Source organism: Bufo gargarizans, chromosome 4 (genome assembly GCF_014858855.1).
Source record: "Bufo gargarizans isolate SCDJY-AF-19 chromosome 4, ASM1485885v1, whole genome shotgun sequence".
In the NCBI taxonomy this organism is placed as follows: Eukaryota; Metazoa; Chordata; class Amphibia; order Anura; family Bufonidae; genus Bufo; species Bufo gargarizans.
Window position 1 is genome coordinate 222,468,157 of NC_058083.1, and position 19,016 is coordinate 222,487,172.

The 19,016-nt window shown below is 43.4% G+C and overlaps 1 protein-coding gene across 1 annotated transcript in view; it reads right to left on the reverse strand.

Moving 5' to 3' along the window:
• Positions 1-19,016, reverse strand: part of CSMD1 (CUB and Sushi multiple domains 1) — a 2,061,198-nt gene that overhangs the window by 841,442 nt on the left and 1,200,740 nt on the right. The window contains exons 11-12 of the mRNA XM_044291097.1: positions 6,264-6,367; positions 5,499-5,611 (exon numbers count right to left, since the gene is read on the reverse strand). Of these exons, the coding sequence (XP_044147032.1) occupies positions 5,499-5,611; positions 6,264-6,367 (217 nt within the window). The remainder of the gene's footprint in view (positions 1-5,498; positions 5,612-6,263; positions 6,368-19,016) is intronic.

Below are 19,016 nucleotides of genomic sequence, written 5' to 3' on the forward strand. Positions count from 1 at the left end.
TTTTTGACCAGCAGTTGCCTCAGCAGTTGCCTCAGCAGTTAGCCTCAGAATAAGGCATCTACTCTACTACCGCATTACAGTATTGTAACCGTATGTCGCTGCTCTGGATCAAATAAACCCACGTTTGATTGCATCCTCATGTCTACGTCTGGGTCCATCTAACCTGAGCATCTGCCGGTCCGGTCTGCTCCACTGCTTGGATACGAAGGTAGGACAGTCACAAGGTCATTATCAGTTACACCTTCACTCGCCTTCATGTGGGGACAGAACAATGTCTCTCTCTTTCACTCTCTGCCCCCCTCCCAAAGTTCTCTGACTTTAAATGTCCTAAAATTCTGATTCTATAGGATCAAGTTTTTTTTCCAAAAACTTAGGATGAATTCTGATTCTACAGAATCCATTCTCTCATCTCTATTAATATTATTGGTTCATCAAGCATGCTCTTTAGAATATGCACTAGTTCTATGGATGATTAAAAACATAAACCAATTGTATTTTCCACATAATAGACTCTAATTTACACATATACATGTTGAAAATATTTTGATAATCCCTTGTGTGGTATCTTAAGGGATAAAATATATATATATATATATATATATATATATATGAAATTATTTTTATTAAAGGGAACCTGTCATGTGGATATTTGATTATAGTCTAACTAATTATATACAATCATTAACTACTAAAAAGTACCTGAGATGTATTCACTTACTGGTGTGACAGATGGTTATCTATTCATGGTCATGCTAATGAGCTGATTTGAGTCCATCGTGATGTCATTGAGTCCAGCGTATATTTAATTCAGAGCTATAGCCACTCCCCTGCCCACCTGCTGCTGATTCATATGGAAAATAACTGTCATTCAGCAGCAAGTGGGCAGGGAGTGTCAGGAGCTCATAAATATTCAGGACTCATCATTATCAGCTGGAGCATTTTGCTAAGAGAATCAGTCACTTATTTAAGTTGCCCTTAGTTAGGACACCATAACACTGGTGACAGGTTCCCTTTAATATCCACTGGAGAAATAAATGGCAACATAAATGCTCTTGGATAAATTTCATAGATCCGTAGACCTATATTAAGTTCAGAAATATACATTAGGATTGTAAAATATTTTAATAGATTTTTATTAGCCTACGTTGATTCATTTGTATGTGTTTCAGGACTACATTTCGTTTGAAGCTACAGCAATGAAAAATATATTTTGTCGGTAATTCAATATTAAAAGCTTGCAGCATTTTGAACAATACTTTCAAATCTATCCCATGAAAAAGGAGCTTTTGACAAACTACAAGACCAGAAGGACTTGGCTGACACAGAGAGAATGCTCACATTAGAAGAAGCAGTAAAGAATAAAGATATGAATAACTTCTTCTTGTCCTTTACATGAACTAAAGAGAAAAACATAAATAAAAAAGTGAATAAAAAGGACAAAGATATATTTTAGAAGTCATGTTCAAGGCTGTTCGGGGCTATTTTTCTTTGAAATATTTATAGCTTTTGGAATGTGATTTTGTCCGGTGCATTAATGTACCCAACCACAATGCCAAACTTTAGCAGTTATATTTTGTTGTGTAGAAAATATTTTTTTCCTTTCATAGCAAATGCATTTGGGCAGGCAGTAAGAATTGACATAACAAGTGCGCACAGAGTCTGTCACCCGTTTTCCCTTCTTAAATACATGAATGTATGGATTGTTCATGTTATTTATCCCCTGGTACTTTACAGTAACTGTATCTCCTAGGGTCAATTCCTCCTTTTTTGTGTCTATATTTGAGCTTTTAAAATAAATCCCTGGAGATGGTGACATTGAAGCAGAAAACATTGCTGGAAGACCTATTGCTGTTCCCTGTAGCTTCTCTTAAGTCAACATATATTATCTAGAGCACCGGGTGACACAATTGCATTGCAAGGCTTCCTTGTACAATAGTTATTTACCATGAAACAGATTGCATTCTGGCTCCAGGGTAAAAACTAAAAGGGAATCAATGTTTCTTATGTCAAATAGAAGAATTATAATGATGATGATAATAATGAGATTGCTTCATTTACCAAGGTATTGAATAACACAATTTTAATAGAAAGTTGGAGAGGGAGCCCCAAGGTTCCATGTCAATCCATCTGCAATGCATCAAGAAGGCAAACATATAAAACAAAAAAAAAAACATATGGTGACAAAAAAGTTAGGAATAACAGGAAAGACGCAATGCAATTCTGGAGTCCAGCCATCATCTTCCTTAGAGTCACGACTAGCAGTGCTCTCATCTTCTCAATGTGAGTGGTAATACTTCCACATGAGTAGGAATCAAGCATACCGGTTTCCAGCCGTGTCTTCTGTTGCTAAAAGTGACCAATTTACATTAAATAACTGTCAGGAAAAGATATGTTCTGCTGACAGTTTTTTCACCTGATAGCTCCATAAATATGCAAGCCAAGCATACATATTTTTTTTCTAATGGGAACGAGGAAGAGAGAAACATGTTTGGTTAGGACTTATCGTCCCTGGAAACAAAAGCTAAGGTATGTTGAAATCTCCAATGTTCATAACAACTGCAGTTAAGGGAGACCTTTGTGGCCCCCCGAACATAAAATCATTAATATACTAGAGGTTAATTGGCTTCCAATGAAATGTGGATGTTTGTGATGAGCACCTATACTGTATGGCAGCCACTGACTCCCCTGCTCCACAAGGATCCATGTACCTTAAGTCTCTGTAAGAGAAAGGCACATTACAAATTATTGAAATCAGTAGATTTGGTTTTGCCTTATGAGAGAGACATTGAATAGGCTACCCCATAATAATTATTTATCATTCATTTACAGGATAGATGATAAATATTGATCCTCTCTCTGAATGAAGTGGTAGCTCATATTTCGGTCATCCAGCTCCATTCACTTCTGTGGGACTAACAAAGTACTGTCTGCTTCAGCCCCACTGAAGTGAATGGAGCAATGAACAAAAATGAGGACTAATGCTCCCTTCAGACAGGGCGCAGGGAACCACTTGTTCTCAGATGTCCTAATAGTTGAAAAACAGTAATTGTGTTTCTAGTGCAATTAAATTAAATAATTCTTCCGAGATCTTTTTACTGATGGGCTATCCTGCAACCCTTTGCAGTAGCTCTGCAACCTTCTTATAGCTTTCTCTAGGACACATCATATTCATTGGTCATCTGGCCTAGGCACAGCTCAGCCCCATTGAAGTGAATCAGGTTGAGCTATGATGCCAAGAACAGCTGATATCAAATGGATGGCACTGTCCTTGGTGAGTAGAAAGAAGTCTGTGGTGCTACTGGGAGCTCCAGTGCCTTTTCAAACAGCTGAATGCCAGAGGTCCTGGTATTGGACCTCCACTGATCAGATACTGATGACTAGGGGTGAGCAAATTGAGCTTTGGATCCAAGATCCAAAGCAAATTTGCTCCTAAACTTTGCTTCAATACTGTGCAATCAGACTTCTGTGAATAACTTCGGGCTTTGATTCTACAACTTTAAAAACATTTTAAAACAGTAATCCAAAATTGGCTTCAGTACCAAAAACCTTTTAAATTTACCAATATACTGCAATGTTGAAATGTCACATTTTTAATACCAGGCTCATGTTCTTTACACCTCCACTTCCACATTGTCTTCAACATGGAAAAGAGCCTCCTTCCCACTCACTATGCCTGTGATCTACTGGATGGAAGGGTTGATATGTACTCAGTTCTATAGTTAAGCAAACCATCTTCATCATGTCTAATGCAGTGGTAAAGAATGGGGTTGGCTATAGGACAGGGGGAGAAATTGCAATTCAAAGCTCACAGATTGTACACCAGGTTACAATCAGAATTATAGAATGCAAGCAAAGAGATTGATCTGAAAATGCCCTGGATGCTGCATTGCAATTCCAAGCACAGCCACAAGTACAAAAAAGCCAATGTGCCTTAACCCTTTCAAGACCAAACAGTTTTTCACCTTCGTGACCACGTCTAATTTTGCAAATGTGACGTGCCACTTTATGTGCTATTAACTTTGGAATGCTTTTACTTATCGAAACCATTGTGAGATAGTTTTCTCGCGACACATTGTACTTCATGATAGTCATAAATTTTAGTCAATATATTTTACCTTTAGTCCTGGAAAAATAGCAAATTTACAAAAACATTAAAAAAAATTGCAATTTTCAAAATTTCTATTTCTCTGCTTTTAAAACACAAAGTGATACCTCATAAAATATTTATTACTTAACATTCTCCATATGTCTACTTTATGTTGCCATCATTTTGGTAATGCAATTTAAATGTTTTAGAACGTTAGAAGGCTTAAAATTTTAGAAGCAAATAAAAAAAAATTTGGAAAATTTCCCATACCCACTTTTTAAGGACCAATTAAGATCTGAAGTCACTTTGGGGGGCCTACATAATGGAAACCCCCCATAAATGACCCCATTGCATAAACTACACCCTTTAAGTTACTCAAAACTGATCTTACTAACTTTGTTGACCCTTTAGGTGTTCCACAAGAATTAAAGGAAAATGGAGATGTCACTTTTTTGTCAGATTTTCCATTTTAATCCATGTTTTTATTTAACACATCGAGGGTTAGCAGCCAAACAAAACTCACTATATTTATTACCCTGATTCTGCTGTTTACAGAAATACCCTATATGTGATCGTAAAATGATGTACAGGCACACGGCAGGGTGCATTTTTATTTTTTTACTGATTGTCTTAGGTAGGGTCTCGTTTTTTGTGCGATGAGGTGTCTGTTTGATTGGTATTATTTTGGGGTGCATACACCTTTTTGATTGCTTGGTGTTGTAATTTTTGTGATGTAAGGTGACAAAAAATGGCTTTTTTGGCATTGTTTTTATTACATTTTTTGACGGTGTTCAGCTAAGGGGTTAGGTCATGTGATATTTTTATAGAGCTGGTTGTTACAGACGCGGTGATATCTAATATGTATACTTGTTTTATTTATTTCAATTTAACACAATAATAGCGTATAAAAAAATATATGTTTTATTTGAAACAAAAAAATGATGTTTTAGTGTCTCCATGTTCTGAGCGATAGTTTATTTTATTATTTTTTTATGTGATTTTCTTATATAGGGGCTCATTGTATGCAGTATAAGGTGATGGTTTTATTGGTACCATTTTGTGGGACAACTTTTCTATTGGTTGCTAGGCATGTTGCTAAGCTCAGACAAAGATATTGCAGCCTTCTCATTAGCCCACAAGCAAGAAGGAAGGTTACTGAGGAAAAAAAGTTGAATATTAGAAATTACGAATATATAGCACTATATTCTAAATATTCGCAAATTCTCGAAATGCCGATATTCACGATTAATATTCGCTATTCGAATATTCACACCCAACACTATACACAAGTAACATTCTACTTAAACCCATACATTGATTAAAATAGCAGTTATAGAATCATATTTACATGGTGAAATATCCATTTCTTTTCAATTATGTTTTTATACATGGAAAACATATGGAAACAAACCTTGATAAATAGCCTTAAATCCTGGTGAGCCAATGCTGTCATCTGATTGCAAATGGAGCCACATTTGGTTGCTCATGCTCACAATGAGATCTGGTACACTAGAACCTGTAAGACTGTAGGTAAAAATGTAGGTAAATAGGATTCCCTATCATAGCATTTTGAGTTAATAAAATAACAGAATAATGCACCAAAGTTCTATCTTAAATTTTAATATTTGCTAGACAGCAGAAACGATAAAACTTTTGCATTTATATATATGCTATGCTTTAATTTGTCTGTGGAAGACATGGCATAATAAAATACTACATTATTATATGATCGATCAACACACTATTCAGAGAACACCAAATGTACAATTCATGCACTGCCCTTTTAAGCCTTGCTTTAGACGTAATATAACACACTATATTCATTTTCACTATAGTCTTTCTTTCATTTCTGTCAACTACCACAGAAATCACATTGCCATTATGAAGTTAATAGTTACAAATATATTGAAACACTTCACTTTCCTATTTAAAGTCAAATGGGTAGTCTTTGGCAGTAATTGCCAACTATCTCTGTATCCACACCCACAGGACTCCTAAGGCCAGAATGGGCAAAGGTTTTACTACATCTTTTCCCACAAATGTGTATTTTAATCTTATTAGCCCCTCCTGCTGCCAGCAGATTTGACAGCATTTTCAATGTGACTGGTCCCCTTTAATTCTGGACAGTCCATAAACATATATACAAGATTAATTTGTTATAAAAGTCATTACTTACACATATAATACTGATCGTGTGTCCCCAACTTTTCCACCGTCTCCTATAGTCAAAGTATCATAGCCTCTCTCTAGCTCAAACACTTCAAAATACATTTTGATAACCTGTTGAAATAGTAAAGAAAACTCAGTTAAACTTCTTTTAACCCAGAATTTATTAAAACAGAATTCTGCAGAAAGTATTTCTTGGAATACACAAGGAATTTGGAGTAAAGTGTGTCAAACTAAACTGCCATTTCTGTCAATGGAAGTCACAGTATAGAGGTACCATGTAAAAATGGAATTCTATTACAAATGGAATAAATAAAGTTTGATGTTGCCTCTTTATATAAAAAAATATGCAATCTTCATATCTAATTCAAGGAATATCATTGAGATATTCAACATTTTTTGCAAGATAAGTGTGTTCCTGTGTTAAGATCACACATTCCATGGTTTCCCAGTACTGGTTTTAGGTGGATTATATTAAAAACATACAGTATGTGTAACAAGTACTGTAGCATAACAATAAGTGTTGATCGAGCACCAAAGTGCTTGGTTGCTCTACAGAGCATCCAAGCACAATGGAAGTCAATGGGAGAACCGGAGCAATAAAACAGGCACTTCCTGCTCTGAATAGAGGATGGTGCCTAGATCATAGGAAGAGGTCAGAATATAATGGATACACCACTGAAATGGTTCGGTAACAGCATGGAGAGGATGTCTGGATGCATCTTGGACTCCCAGGTTGCTGTTGGGAACGATGTTGTCCGAGTAGTACACCACTTTTATAGACTGACAATAATATGCACTAAACCAAAGATAAAATCTATTTTAGATGAAAAATTGTTAGGAAACATTCTTTCCTGTATATTTACTTGTATATAAAGTGCAATTGCTGCCAAAAATTACAAGGAAGAGACACTCCGATACAACCTGTATATCATATAAAGAAGGGCCTGATTCACATTGTGGTGCAATTGTTCATGTAGTGGGACTCCTACACTCATAAAGCATATGCACTAAGTGAAAGAGCGGCCCAAAATTACAAGGAAATGACACTACAATACACCCTTTGTTACACATAAAGGAGGGCATTATACACAACCTTAAAAAATAATAATTGATGGCCTGCTGGTAACCCTCAAAAACATTTTGAGCAAGGGCCTGCTGATATGACCATCTAAAACATTATTCGTGAGGGCCTGCTGCCGCTTTTTAGACTCTAGATAACCTGTGGTCAATCGCAACATCCCCATGAGGGCGACGATCCATTCGGATGTTTAGTCTATCAACTTTCAATGTTATTGTCAGCACAAACCATGGTGATTATGGGTAACGGGGAATTAGGGTTCGATTCTGGAGAGGGAGCCTGAGCAACAGCAACAGCTACCACATCCAAGCAAGGCAGCATGCGCGCAAATTACATATTAGGTATAATTAGGTAAGGGCCTGCAGGTAATCTGACCCTATAAAAGATTTTAGGTGTGGGCCTGCAGGTGACCTGACCCTGTAAAAGATTTTAGGTGTGGGCCTGCTGGTGAGCTGACCCTGTAAAAGATTGTAGGTGAAGGCCTGTTGGTGAGCTGACCCTGTAAAAAATTATATGCAAGGGCATGCTGGTGAGCTGACCCTGTAAAAATTATATGCGAGGGCCTGCTGGTGAGCTGACCCTATAAAAAATTATATGCAAGGTCCTGCTGGTGAGCTGACCCTGTAAAAGATTTTAGGTGCGGGCCTGCTGGTAAGCTGACCCTCTAAAAGGTTTTAGATGAGGGCCTGCAGGTGAGCTGACCACTCTAAAACTTTATATGTGAGGGCCTTCAGGTGAGCTGACCCTGTAAAAGATTTGAGGTGCAGGCCTACTGGTGAGCTCAGGCCTCTAAAACATTATATGTGAGGGCATGCTGGTGAGCTGACCCTTTAAAAATTATAAGCAAGGGCCTGCTGGTGAGCTGACACTATAAAAAAAAATTATATGCACGGGCCTGATGGTGAGCTGACCCCGTTAAAGATTTTAGGTGCTGGCCTGCTGGTAAACTGACCATCTAAAAGGTTGTAGGTGAGGGCCAGCAGGTGAGCTGACCCTATAAAAAATTATATGCCAGGGCCTGCTGGTGAGCTGACCTTGTAAAAGATTTTAGGTGCAGGCCTGCTGGTTAGCTGACCCTCTAAAATGTTGTATAGGAGGGCCTGCAGGTAAGCTGACCACTCTAAAACTTTAAATGCAAGGGCCTTCATGTGAGCTGACCCTGTAATAGATTTGAGGTGCAGACCTGCTAGTAAGCTCAATGTCACGGCTGTTTAAGGGTAACAAGAGTATACACAGTAAAAAGACCTACTGACCGGACCCAAACTAGGGAAGAGAAAGGGTGACCCCTGTCAGACCCTCAACACTCTCCCTATGCTGCTAAAGCACATGCCCGGATCCAAATGGTGGAACGAGGCATGCCCGCGTACCTTAGACTGATGAGCCCTGTAACCCCTACAATAGTGGAAGGGGCACGGCCTCCGATGCCCTGCACAGAATAAGGAGGGAACCGGGGCCACCTCAGATCCAGTCAGGAAATCACCAGGTACATAACAAAGTCTGCACACTTAGCTGATGGAGCTGCAGCCGTAGAGAAGACGGATCCAAGGACCGCTGGCAATATCCGGAGTGCTTGCAGCAGCAGAACACAGGTCCAGAGAACTAGTAGCTAAAGGAGTGGAGATACTCAAGGCAGAGCTACAACTGAAAGGAGAAATATAATCCACGCCCTGCAATAGGAGGAGGGGTGATTTAAAGGCAGAGAAATCAAACGCAGGAGAGACAGCTGAGAGTAAGACCTCATCACAGGGGCGGAGAAACAGAACAGTGAGAAAACCTCCAACCCTAAGTGACATCATCACAGGGGTGGAGACACAGAGCTTTGAGAACGTCTCAAAGCTCTGGTAGTGACAGTACCCCCCCTTCTACGGGTGGACTCCGGACACCCAGGACCCACCTTCCCAGGATGAGCCCTATGAAATGCCCTGATAAGGCGAGTGGCTTTAATGTCCGACATCGGAACCCACATCCTCTCCTCAGGACCATAACCCTTCCAATGAACGAGGTACTGAAGAGAACCGCGGACAATGCGAGAGTCCACAATTCTGGAAACCTCAAACTCCAGATTGCCATCAACCAAAATCGGAGGAGGAGGCAAAGAGGAGGGTACCGTGGGCTGGACATATGGTTTTAAGAGAGATCTGTGAAAAACATTATGTATCTTCCAAACCCGTGGAAGATCAAGGCGGAAGGCAACAGGATTGATGACTGACAAAATTTTATAAGGCCCAATAAACTTGGGGCCCAATTTCCAGGAGGGAACCTTCAGTTTAATATTTCTTGTAGACAACCACACCAGATCACCCACATTCAGGTCCGGACCAGGCACACGTCTCTTATCAGCCACACGCTTATACTTCTCACTCATCTTTCTGAGATTACTCTGAATCTTTTGCCAAATGGTAGACAAAGACGAGGAAAATCTCTCCTCCTCAGGTAAACCAGAAAGAGCCCCTCCCGAGAATGTCCCAAACTGCGGATGGAACCCATATGCACCAAAAAATGGTGACTTATCAGAAGATTCCTGACGACGGTTGTTCAAAGCAAACTCAGCAAGAGGGAGAAATGAACACCAATCCTCCTGGTTCTCTGCCACAAAACAGCGCAAATATGTCTCCAGATTCTGATTGAGGCGCTCAGTCTGACCATTCGACTGCGGGTGAAAAGCAGAAGAGAAGGACAGCCGAACCCCCAGGCGAGAACAGAAAGCCTTCCAGAACCTGGACACAAACTGCGTGCCTCTATCGGAAACAATCTCAGAGGGAATGCCGTGCAATTTAACAATATGATCGACAAAAGCTTGCGCCAACGTTTTAGCATTGGGTAAACCAGGGAAAGGAACGAAATGAGCCATCTTGCTAAAACGGTCCACGACCACCAGGATCACCGACTTCCCCGAGGAACGAGGAAGATCCGTGATAAAGTCCATGGACAGGTGTGTCCAAGGACGGGAAGGTATGGGTAACGGGAGAAGGGAACCTGAAGGTCGTGAACGAGGGACCTTAGCGCGAGCGCACGTCTCACAAGCCGCCACAAAACCCTCCACAGACTTACGAAGAGCCGGCCACCAAAATCTCCGAGCAATGAGATCTACCGTGGCTCTACTCCCGGGGTGACCAGCAAGAACTGTATCATGATGTTCCTTAAAGAGTTTGTGACGTAGCTCAGGAGGCACGAACAACTTCCCGGAAGGACAACGGGCAGGTGCCTCAGACTGGGCAGCCTGGACCTCGGCCTCCAAATCGGAATATAGAGCAGAAACAACTACCCCCTCCGCCAAAATGGGACCCGGGTCCTCGGAGTTTCCTCCTCCTGGAAAACAGCGAGAGAGAGCATCAGCCTTCACATTCTTGATCCCAGGGCGGAAAGTAACAACAAAATTAAATCTGGAGAAGAACAGAGACCATCTGGCCTGTCTCGGATTCATACGCCTGGCCGACTCCAGGTACGCCAGATTCTTATGGTCGGTAAAAACGGTGATCGGGTGCCTGGCCCCCTCCAACCAATGGCGCCATTCCTCGAAAGCCAACTTGATGGCCAACAACTCCCTATCTCCCACATCATAGTTTCTCTCTGCCGGGGAGAGTTTTCTAGAGAAAAAGGCACAAGGTCGCCATTTGGCAGGAGAGGGGCCCTGGGACAAAACTGCACCCACACCCACCTCGGAAGCATCCACCTCAACAATAAAAGGTAAGGAAACATCGGGATGCAGCAAGATGGGAGCAGACGCAAAACTCTCTTTAATCTTAGAAAAGGCTGCAAGCGCCTCCTCCGACCAAGAGGAAAAATCCGTCCCCTTTTTTGTCATGTCAGTAAGGGGTTTGACAATAGAGGAATAATTCAAAATGAACTTTCTGTAGTAGTTAGCAAAACCCAGAAAGCGCATCAATGCCTTCTGATTTTCAGGAAGCTCCCACTCCAGCACAGCACGGACCTTCTCCGGATCCATGCGAAAACCAGAAGCAGAGAGGAGAAAACCCAGAAATTGAATCTCTGATACCATAAAAAGACATTTCTCCAGCTTGGCATACAGTTTATTTTCCCGCAGTATCTGCAGGACCTGAAAAAGATGATCCTGATGAGTCTGAACATCAGGGGAAAAAATCAAAATATCATCAAGATACACCAATACAAATTTCCCCATTAAATGATAGAAAATACTATTAACAAAATGCTGAAAGACGGCCGGAGCATTCATCAGGCCGAAAGGCATAACGAGATTCTCGAAATGCCCGTTAGGGGTATTAAAGGCCGTTTTCCATTCATCCCCCTCTCTGACCCTGACCAGGTTGTACGCGCCTCTCAGATCCAATTTGGAAAACACCTTGGCCCCAACAATTTGGTTGAAGAGGTCCGGGATCAGAGGAAGGGGATAGGGATCGCGAATCGTGATACGGTTCAGCTCCCTAAAATCTAAGCAAGGTCTCAGAGAGCCATCTTTTTTTTTAACAAAAAAAAAACCCGCGGCAACAGGCGACTTTGAGGGACGAATATGCCCCTTCTCGAGACTCTCAGAGATATAGGTTCGCATTGCGAGTCTCTCCGGTTGTGAGAGATTGTAGAGGCGTGACTTTGGCAGCTTGGCGCCGGGAATGAGGTTAATGGGACAGTCAAACTCCCGGTGAGGAGGTAGCTCCTGAACACCGCTCTCGGAAAACACATCCGAGAAATCAGAGAGAAATGATGGCAGAGTTTTAGTAGACACCTCAGCAAGAGTGGCTGTGAGACAATTCTCTCTACAAAAGTCACTCCACTCATTTATTTGCCTTCCTTGCCAATCAATAGTGGGGTTATGTCTAGTGAGCCAGGGTAGCCCCAAAACTAGAGGAGAAGGCAATCCGTTAAGGACAAAACAAGATATCTCCTCCACATGAGTGTCACCTACAGCTAGCCGGATATTGTGAACAATGCCTTTCAGAGATCTCTGCGAGAGTGGGGCAGAGTCAATAGCAAAAACAGGTATATCCTTTTCTAATGTACAAACCTGAAACCCATGCAAAGCTACAAATTGAGTGTCAATAAGATTGACGGCCGCTCCACTATCGACAAAAATCTCACAAGGAATGACCTTGCTCTCTAGCGCCACCCTGGCAGACAGGAGAAAACGGGAACTGCAGGTCAGAGGAAAAGCATCAATTCCCACATCAACTTTGCCCAAAGTAGCAGATGAAGCAGAACTTGATGATCTACCTCTTGAGGTTTTTCTCTTATTATCGCTCTTAGTACAGTTCAGGAATCTCCTAGACGGACAAACATTTGCCAAATGACCTATGCCCCCACAACAAAAACACACCATATTCTGAGGACTAAATCCTCTTTTATCAGGGGCAAGTCGGCCTAGCTGCATGGGCTCCTCCTCAGAGGGGAGCGAGACAGGATGAGACCCCTGCATACTGAATGAGTCCGCACCATTGCCCCTAGACTGACAATGGCTGGACGGAGAGGTCTTGTTTCTTTCCCTTAGACGCCTGTCAAGGCGTACCGCCAATGACATGGCAGACTCTAAGGATGTTGGTCTCTCATGGAAAGCAAAGGCATCTTTCAAACCCTCTGAGAGACCATGACAGAACTGACTTCGGAGTGCAGCATCATTCCAGCCTGAATCAGCTGCCCATCTCCGAAATTCAGAACAATAAAGCTCCGCAGACAGTTTGTTCTGGCATAGAACACGTAAGTTCGATTCTGCCAGAGCAACACGATCCGGGTCATCATATATCTGCCCCAGGGCCACAAAAAACCTCTCCACGGATCGCAGGGAAGGATCCCCTGATGGCAGCGAAAAAGCCCAAGTCTGAGCATTACCTCTGAGCAGGGAGATGACAATCCTCACCCTCTGTTCCTCATTACCAGAGGAGTGGGGACACAAACAAAAATGGAGTTTACATGCCTCTCTGAAGCGAACAAAATTCTCACTGCCCCCGGAGAACGTTTCCGGAAGTGAGACCTTTGGCTCGCAACAGACTCCATGAGCCGGAGCAGAGCCCAATGCTTGTAGCTGAGTCAGAGATTGACGGAGATCCGCTACTTCCAAAGAAAGACCCTGCATGCGGTCAACCAGGTCAGAAAGCGGATCCATGTCAACAAGGACGGTTTTGGTGGATTATAATGTCACGGCTGTTTAAGGGTAACAAGAGTATACACAGTAAAAAGACCTACTGACCGGACCCAAACTAGGGAAGAGAAAGGGTGACCCCTGTCAGACCCTCAACACTCTCCCTATGCTGCTAAAGCACATGCCCGGATCCAAATGGTGGAACGAGGCATGCCCGCGTACCTTAGACTGATGAGCCCTGTAACCCCTACAATAGTGGAAGGGGCACGGCCTCCGATGCCCTGCACAGAATAAGGAGGGAACCGGGGCCACCTCAGATCCAGTCAGGAAATCACCAGGTACATAACAAAGTCTGCACACTTAGCTGATGGAGCTGCAGCCGTAGAGAAGACGGATCCAAGGACCGCTGGCAATATCCGGAGTGCTTGCAGCAGCAGAACACAGGTCCAGAGAACTAGTAGCTAAAGGAGTGGAGATACTCAAGGCAGAGCTACAACTGAAAGGAGAAATATAATCCACGCCCTGCAATAGGAGGAGGGGTGATTTAAAGGCAGAGAAATCAAACGCAGGAGAGACAGCTGAGAGTAAGACCTCATCACAGGGGCGGAGAAACAGAACAGTGAGAAAACCTCCAACCCTAAGTGACATCATCACAGGGGTGGAGACACAGAGCTTTGAGAACGTCTCAAAGCTCTGGTAGTGACACTCACCCTCTAAAAAATTATATGCGAGGGCCTGCTGGTGAGCTGTTCCTGTAAACATTATATGTGAGGGCCTGCTGGTGATCTGACCCTGTAAAAGATTTTGGGTGCAGGCCTGCTGGTAAGCTCACCCTCTAAAAAATTAAATGCGAGGGCCTGCTGGTGAGCTGATCCTGTAAAACATTATGTGCGAGGGCCTGCTGGTGAGCTGACCTTGCAAAACTATATGAGAGAGCCTGCTGGTGAGCTGACCCTCTAAAAAATTATATGCGAGGGCCTGCTGGTGAGCTGACCCTTTAAAAAATTATATGCGAGGGCCTGTAGCTGAGCTGACCCTGTAACAAATTAGATGTGAAGGGAATTATATGCAAAACATATGATGGAAGAGGAGAAGGAGGATGAGAAAAGGAAGATTTAAACATATACACTTGTTTGTGGTGGAAGGGGTGCATGGGAATATAGTGCATTCAGTACTTTATAAACAACACATTTAAAGTGCCTTTATGTTCAGCAGCTTTCCTCTGGAGTCAAGAGGTCATGGTCAATCCAGGCCTTGTTCATTTTTATAAGAGTCTTACCTGTCAGCATTTTCAGTTGACAGGCAGATACGGTTATCTGTTATTATGCCACCAGAAGCACTAAATATCCGCTCAGACAAAACGCTAGCGGCAGGGCAGGCCAGCACCTCCAAGGCGTAGAACGCCAGTTCATGCCCCGTGTCCAGCTTGGACACCACGTAGTTGTAAGGCACTGAGGGATCATTGAGGACACTGACACGGTCTGCTATGTACTTCACCATCTTCCAAAATCGTTTCCTCCTTGTGACACTAAGCCCCACATCATGGTGAGGGTGCTGGCGGGGTGTCATGAAACTGTCCCAGGCTTTAGAGAGTGTTGCCCTGCCTCTGTTGGAACTGCTGTGTGTTCCCCTTGTCTCCCCTCCTCGGTTGGCCAAGGAACTATGGACTCTGCTGCCAGCGTTGTCAGCTGGAAATTTTTGGAGCAATTTTTCAACAAGTATCTTCTGGTCTTGCACCGTTTTGCTCATCCTCTCCACCAGAGGAATGAGAGATTAGTTGTCTTTGTAGCGGGGATCGAGAAGGGTGAACACAGTAATCCGTGTTATCTAAAATGTGTATAACGCGCGGGTCGCTGGAAATGCAGTCTAACATGAAGTCAGCCATGTGTACCAGTGTATCAACAGGCAAGACTTTGCTGTAGTCATCAGGAGGATTACTTTCAATCTCTTCATCCTCTTCCTCCTCTTCTGCCCATCCACGGTGAACAGATTGAATTAAAATTCCATGGGTACTACCCTCTGTAGCGGAAGCAACCGTCTCCTGCACCTCCTCCTCTTCATAGTCCAATTTGCGCTGAGAAAACAAACTGAGGGTGGTCTGGTTATAACTCTGTGTAATGTCTTCCCCCATTTCCACCTCTACCACATGCAAAGCGTCGCCCTTAATTGAGCAGCGAGCGTTTGAGTAGACACAGAAGTTGGATGGTTACGCTGATAATATTGTTATCACCTCTCACTATCTGTGTTAATTCCTTAAAGTTTCTTAAAACCTCATAGAGATCAGACATCCATGCCCACTCCTCGCATGTGAAGAGCGGAAGCTGACTGGAAAGGTGACGACCATGTTGCAGCTGGCATTCCACTACTGCCTTCTGCTGCTCACAAAGCCTGGCCAACATGTGGAACGTGGAGTTCCAGCGCATGCTCATGTCGCACAACAGCCTGTGAGCTTGCAATTTCAAGTGCTGCTGCAGCTTTGACAGACCAGCTGAAGCTGTTGATGACTTGCAGATATGTGCACACAAGCGGCACACCTTCACCAGTAGCTCAGACAAATTGGGGTAGGTTTTGAGAAACCGCTGAACCACTAAGTTTAAGACTTGAGCTAGGCATGGTATGTGTGTGATCTTGCTGAGCTCCAAAGCCGCCACCAAGTTACGGCCTTTATCAGACACAACCATGCCTGGTTCTAGGTTCAGTGGCGAGAGCAACAGCTCAGCCTGATCTCTTATCCCCTGCCACAGCTCTGCGGCGGTGTGCTGTTTGTCCCCTAAGCATATCATCTTCAGAACAGTCTGTTGCCGCTTCTTCACTGCAGTGCTTCAAGCTACAGACTGATGACTGGTTATGCACTCGGATAATTCGGAGGTGGAATTGGAGGAGGAGGCAGAGGAGGAGAAGTGGGGTTTGGAGCCACTAACGTAGGTGCTGGCGGAAACCCTTATCGACGTAGGGCCTGCAATCCTTGGCATCGGTAGCACCTGTGCCATTCCAGGATACAACTCACTCCCAGCCTCCACAACAATCACCCAGTATGCCGTCAGGGAATTATAGCATCCCTGGCTGAATACACTTGTCCATGTGTCCGTGGTTAAGTGGACCTTCCCAGTAACTGCATTGTTTAGGGCACGTGTGATGTTACGGGATACATGTCTGTGTAAGACGGGCACGGCACACCTTGAAAAATAGTGGCGAATGGGGACTGCGTAAGGCAGAATGGCTGCCGACATCAGGTTGTGGAAGGCCTCAGTGTCCACAAGCCTAAAATGGCAACATTTCCCGGGCCAGCAATTTGTAAAGCTGCGCATTTAGTGCTATGGCCTGTGGCTGGGTGGCTGGGTATTTTTGCTTGCTTTTAAAGGCCTGGGGTAAGAACATTTATAGGCTACGCTGGGATACAGAAATTGATGTGGTCACTGATGGTGCTTGCGAATGTCCAGGTGCAGGGCGGGAGGCATCCAGGCCTGCACCTTTGACAGGGGATTGGCCAGCATGTAACAAAAGGGAAGAGGAGGCAGTAGTGTGAATAGCAGACACAGATTGTGGACCCAGGCGTTCATCCCATTATTACGGTGCTTAAATATCATGTGGCAGATCATGCTGGTGGTGGTCAGGTTGCTTCATGCCCCGGCTCATTTTCGTATGGCACAGGTTGCAAACTACTATTCTTTTTTCGTACGCATTTTCCTCAAAAAAGTGCCAGACTGCGGAACATCTACCCTTTGGCAAGGGAGATTTCCGCAAGGGGGTACTCAATGAAGCAGTTTCAGGCCTGTTTGGTGTGGCCTGCCTTCTCCCTTTTGCCACCCCACTGCCTCTTCTAGCCTATTGTGGTGCTGCAGATCCCTCCCCCTCTGTACTGCTGTCCTCGCTTGGCTTTCCACCTTCCCAGGTTGGGTCAGTGACCTCATCGTCCACCACTTCCTCTTCCACTTTCTCACTCTGATCATCCTCCTGATTTCTTGACCTAACTACAACCTCAGTAATTGACAACTGTGTCTCATCCTCTTCATCAACCTCTTGAGACAGTAATTGCGGTTGACTCATTGGCAACTGTGTCTCATCATCATCCAGCTTCTTAAACACTAATTGTCGTTCCCCACAGTCATGTTCTTGTAACTGTGGATGCTCAAGAGGTTGATAATCAGGGTACAAGATCTTATGTCCCTCTTCAAGCGTGCTTGGCGAGAGGTCCAAATCAAGTAATGGCCATGAAGTGTGGGTTACGGTAGCATAACCTAAACCATCAAAGTACCACGGATATTGAGACTAACCCCCGCAAGAAGACGCAGTATCAAGTTTTTTAATGTGGAAATTACCACTGTTTGTGTATGGGATTAGGCCAAACAAATTTGTGGTAATTGGATTGAACTTTGTGCAGAAGGCAATACTAATATCACTAACATTGATAATATGCATGATTTAATTGGGGGGGATATGAGCAGACAAGTACAGTTTTAGACGGCATGGATTGATGGATGATGAATTGATATTAATTAGATATTAGTCATTCGGAAGTGACAACGGTATTATTGTGTATTATCAGGGTGTGTTATTAATTAGTGTAGTGACTTGTACCGATAATATTACCTGCTTAAGTCCCTTTGTCTTGGGGAAGAAGGGGGGAAAGAAAAGGCTACAATGGCCAAACATATGGGAGGCAAACGGGGAAGAGCACAAATTGTCCTGGATACTTCTACTTCTCCTTGTAATAGTAGACGGCCGAGCATTCTTGATCATCACTATATAACCTTATATATACACTCACCTAAAGAATTTCTTAGGAACACCATACAAATACGGTGTTGGACCCCCTTTTGCCTTCAGAACTGCCTTAAATATACATGGCATTGATTCAACAAGGTGCTGATAGCATTCTTTAGAAATGTTGGCCCATATTGATAGGATAGCATCTTGCAGTTGATGGAGATTTGAGGAATGCACATCCAGGGCACAAAGCTCCTGTTCCACCACATCCCAAAGATGCTCTATTGGGTTGAGATCTGGTGACTGTGGGGGCCATTTTAGTACAGTGAACTCATTGTCATGTTCAAGAAACCAATTTGAAATGATTCGAGCTTTGCGACATGGTGCATTATCCTGCTGGAAGTAGCCATCAGAGGATAGGTACATGGTGGTCATGAAGGGATGGACATGGTCAGAAACAATGCTCAGGTAGCCCGTGGCATTTAAACAATGGCCAATTGGCACTAAGGGGCCTAAAGTGTGCCCAGAAAACATCCCCCACACCATTACACCACCACTACCAGCCTGCACAGTGGTAACAAGGCATGATGGATACATGTTCTCATTCTGTTTACGCCAAATTCGGACTCTACCATTTGAATGTCTCAACAGAAATCGAGACTCATCAGACCAGGCAACATTTTTCCAGTCTTCAACAGTCCAATTTTAGTGAGCTTGTGCAAATTGTAGCTTCTTTTTCCTATTTGTAGTGGAGATGAGTGGTACCCAGTGGGGTCTTATGCTGTTGTAGCCCATCCGCCTCAAGGTTGTGAGTGTTGTGGCTTCACAAATGCTTTGCTGCATACCTCGGTTGTAACGAGTGGTTATTTCAGTCAACATTGCTCTTCTATCAGCTTGAATCAATCGGCCCATTCTCCTCTGACTTC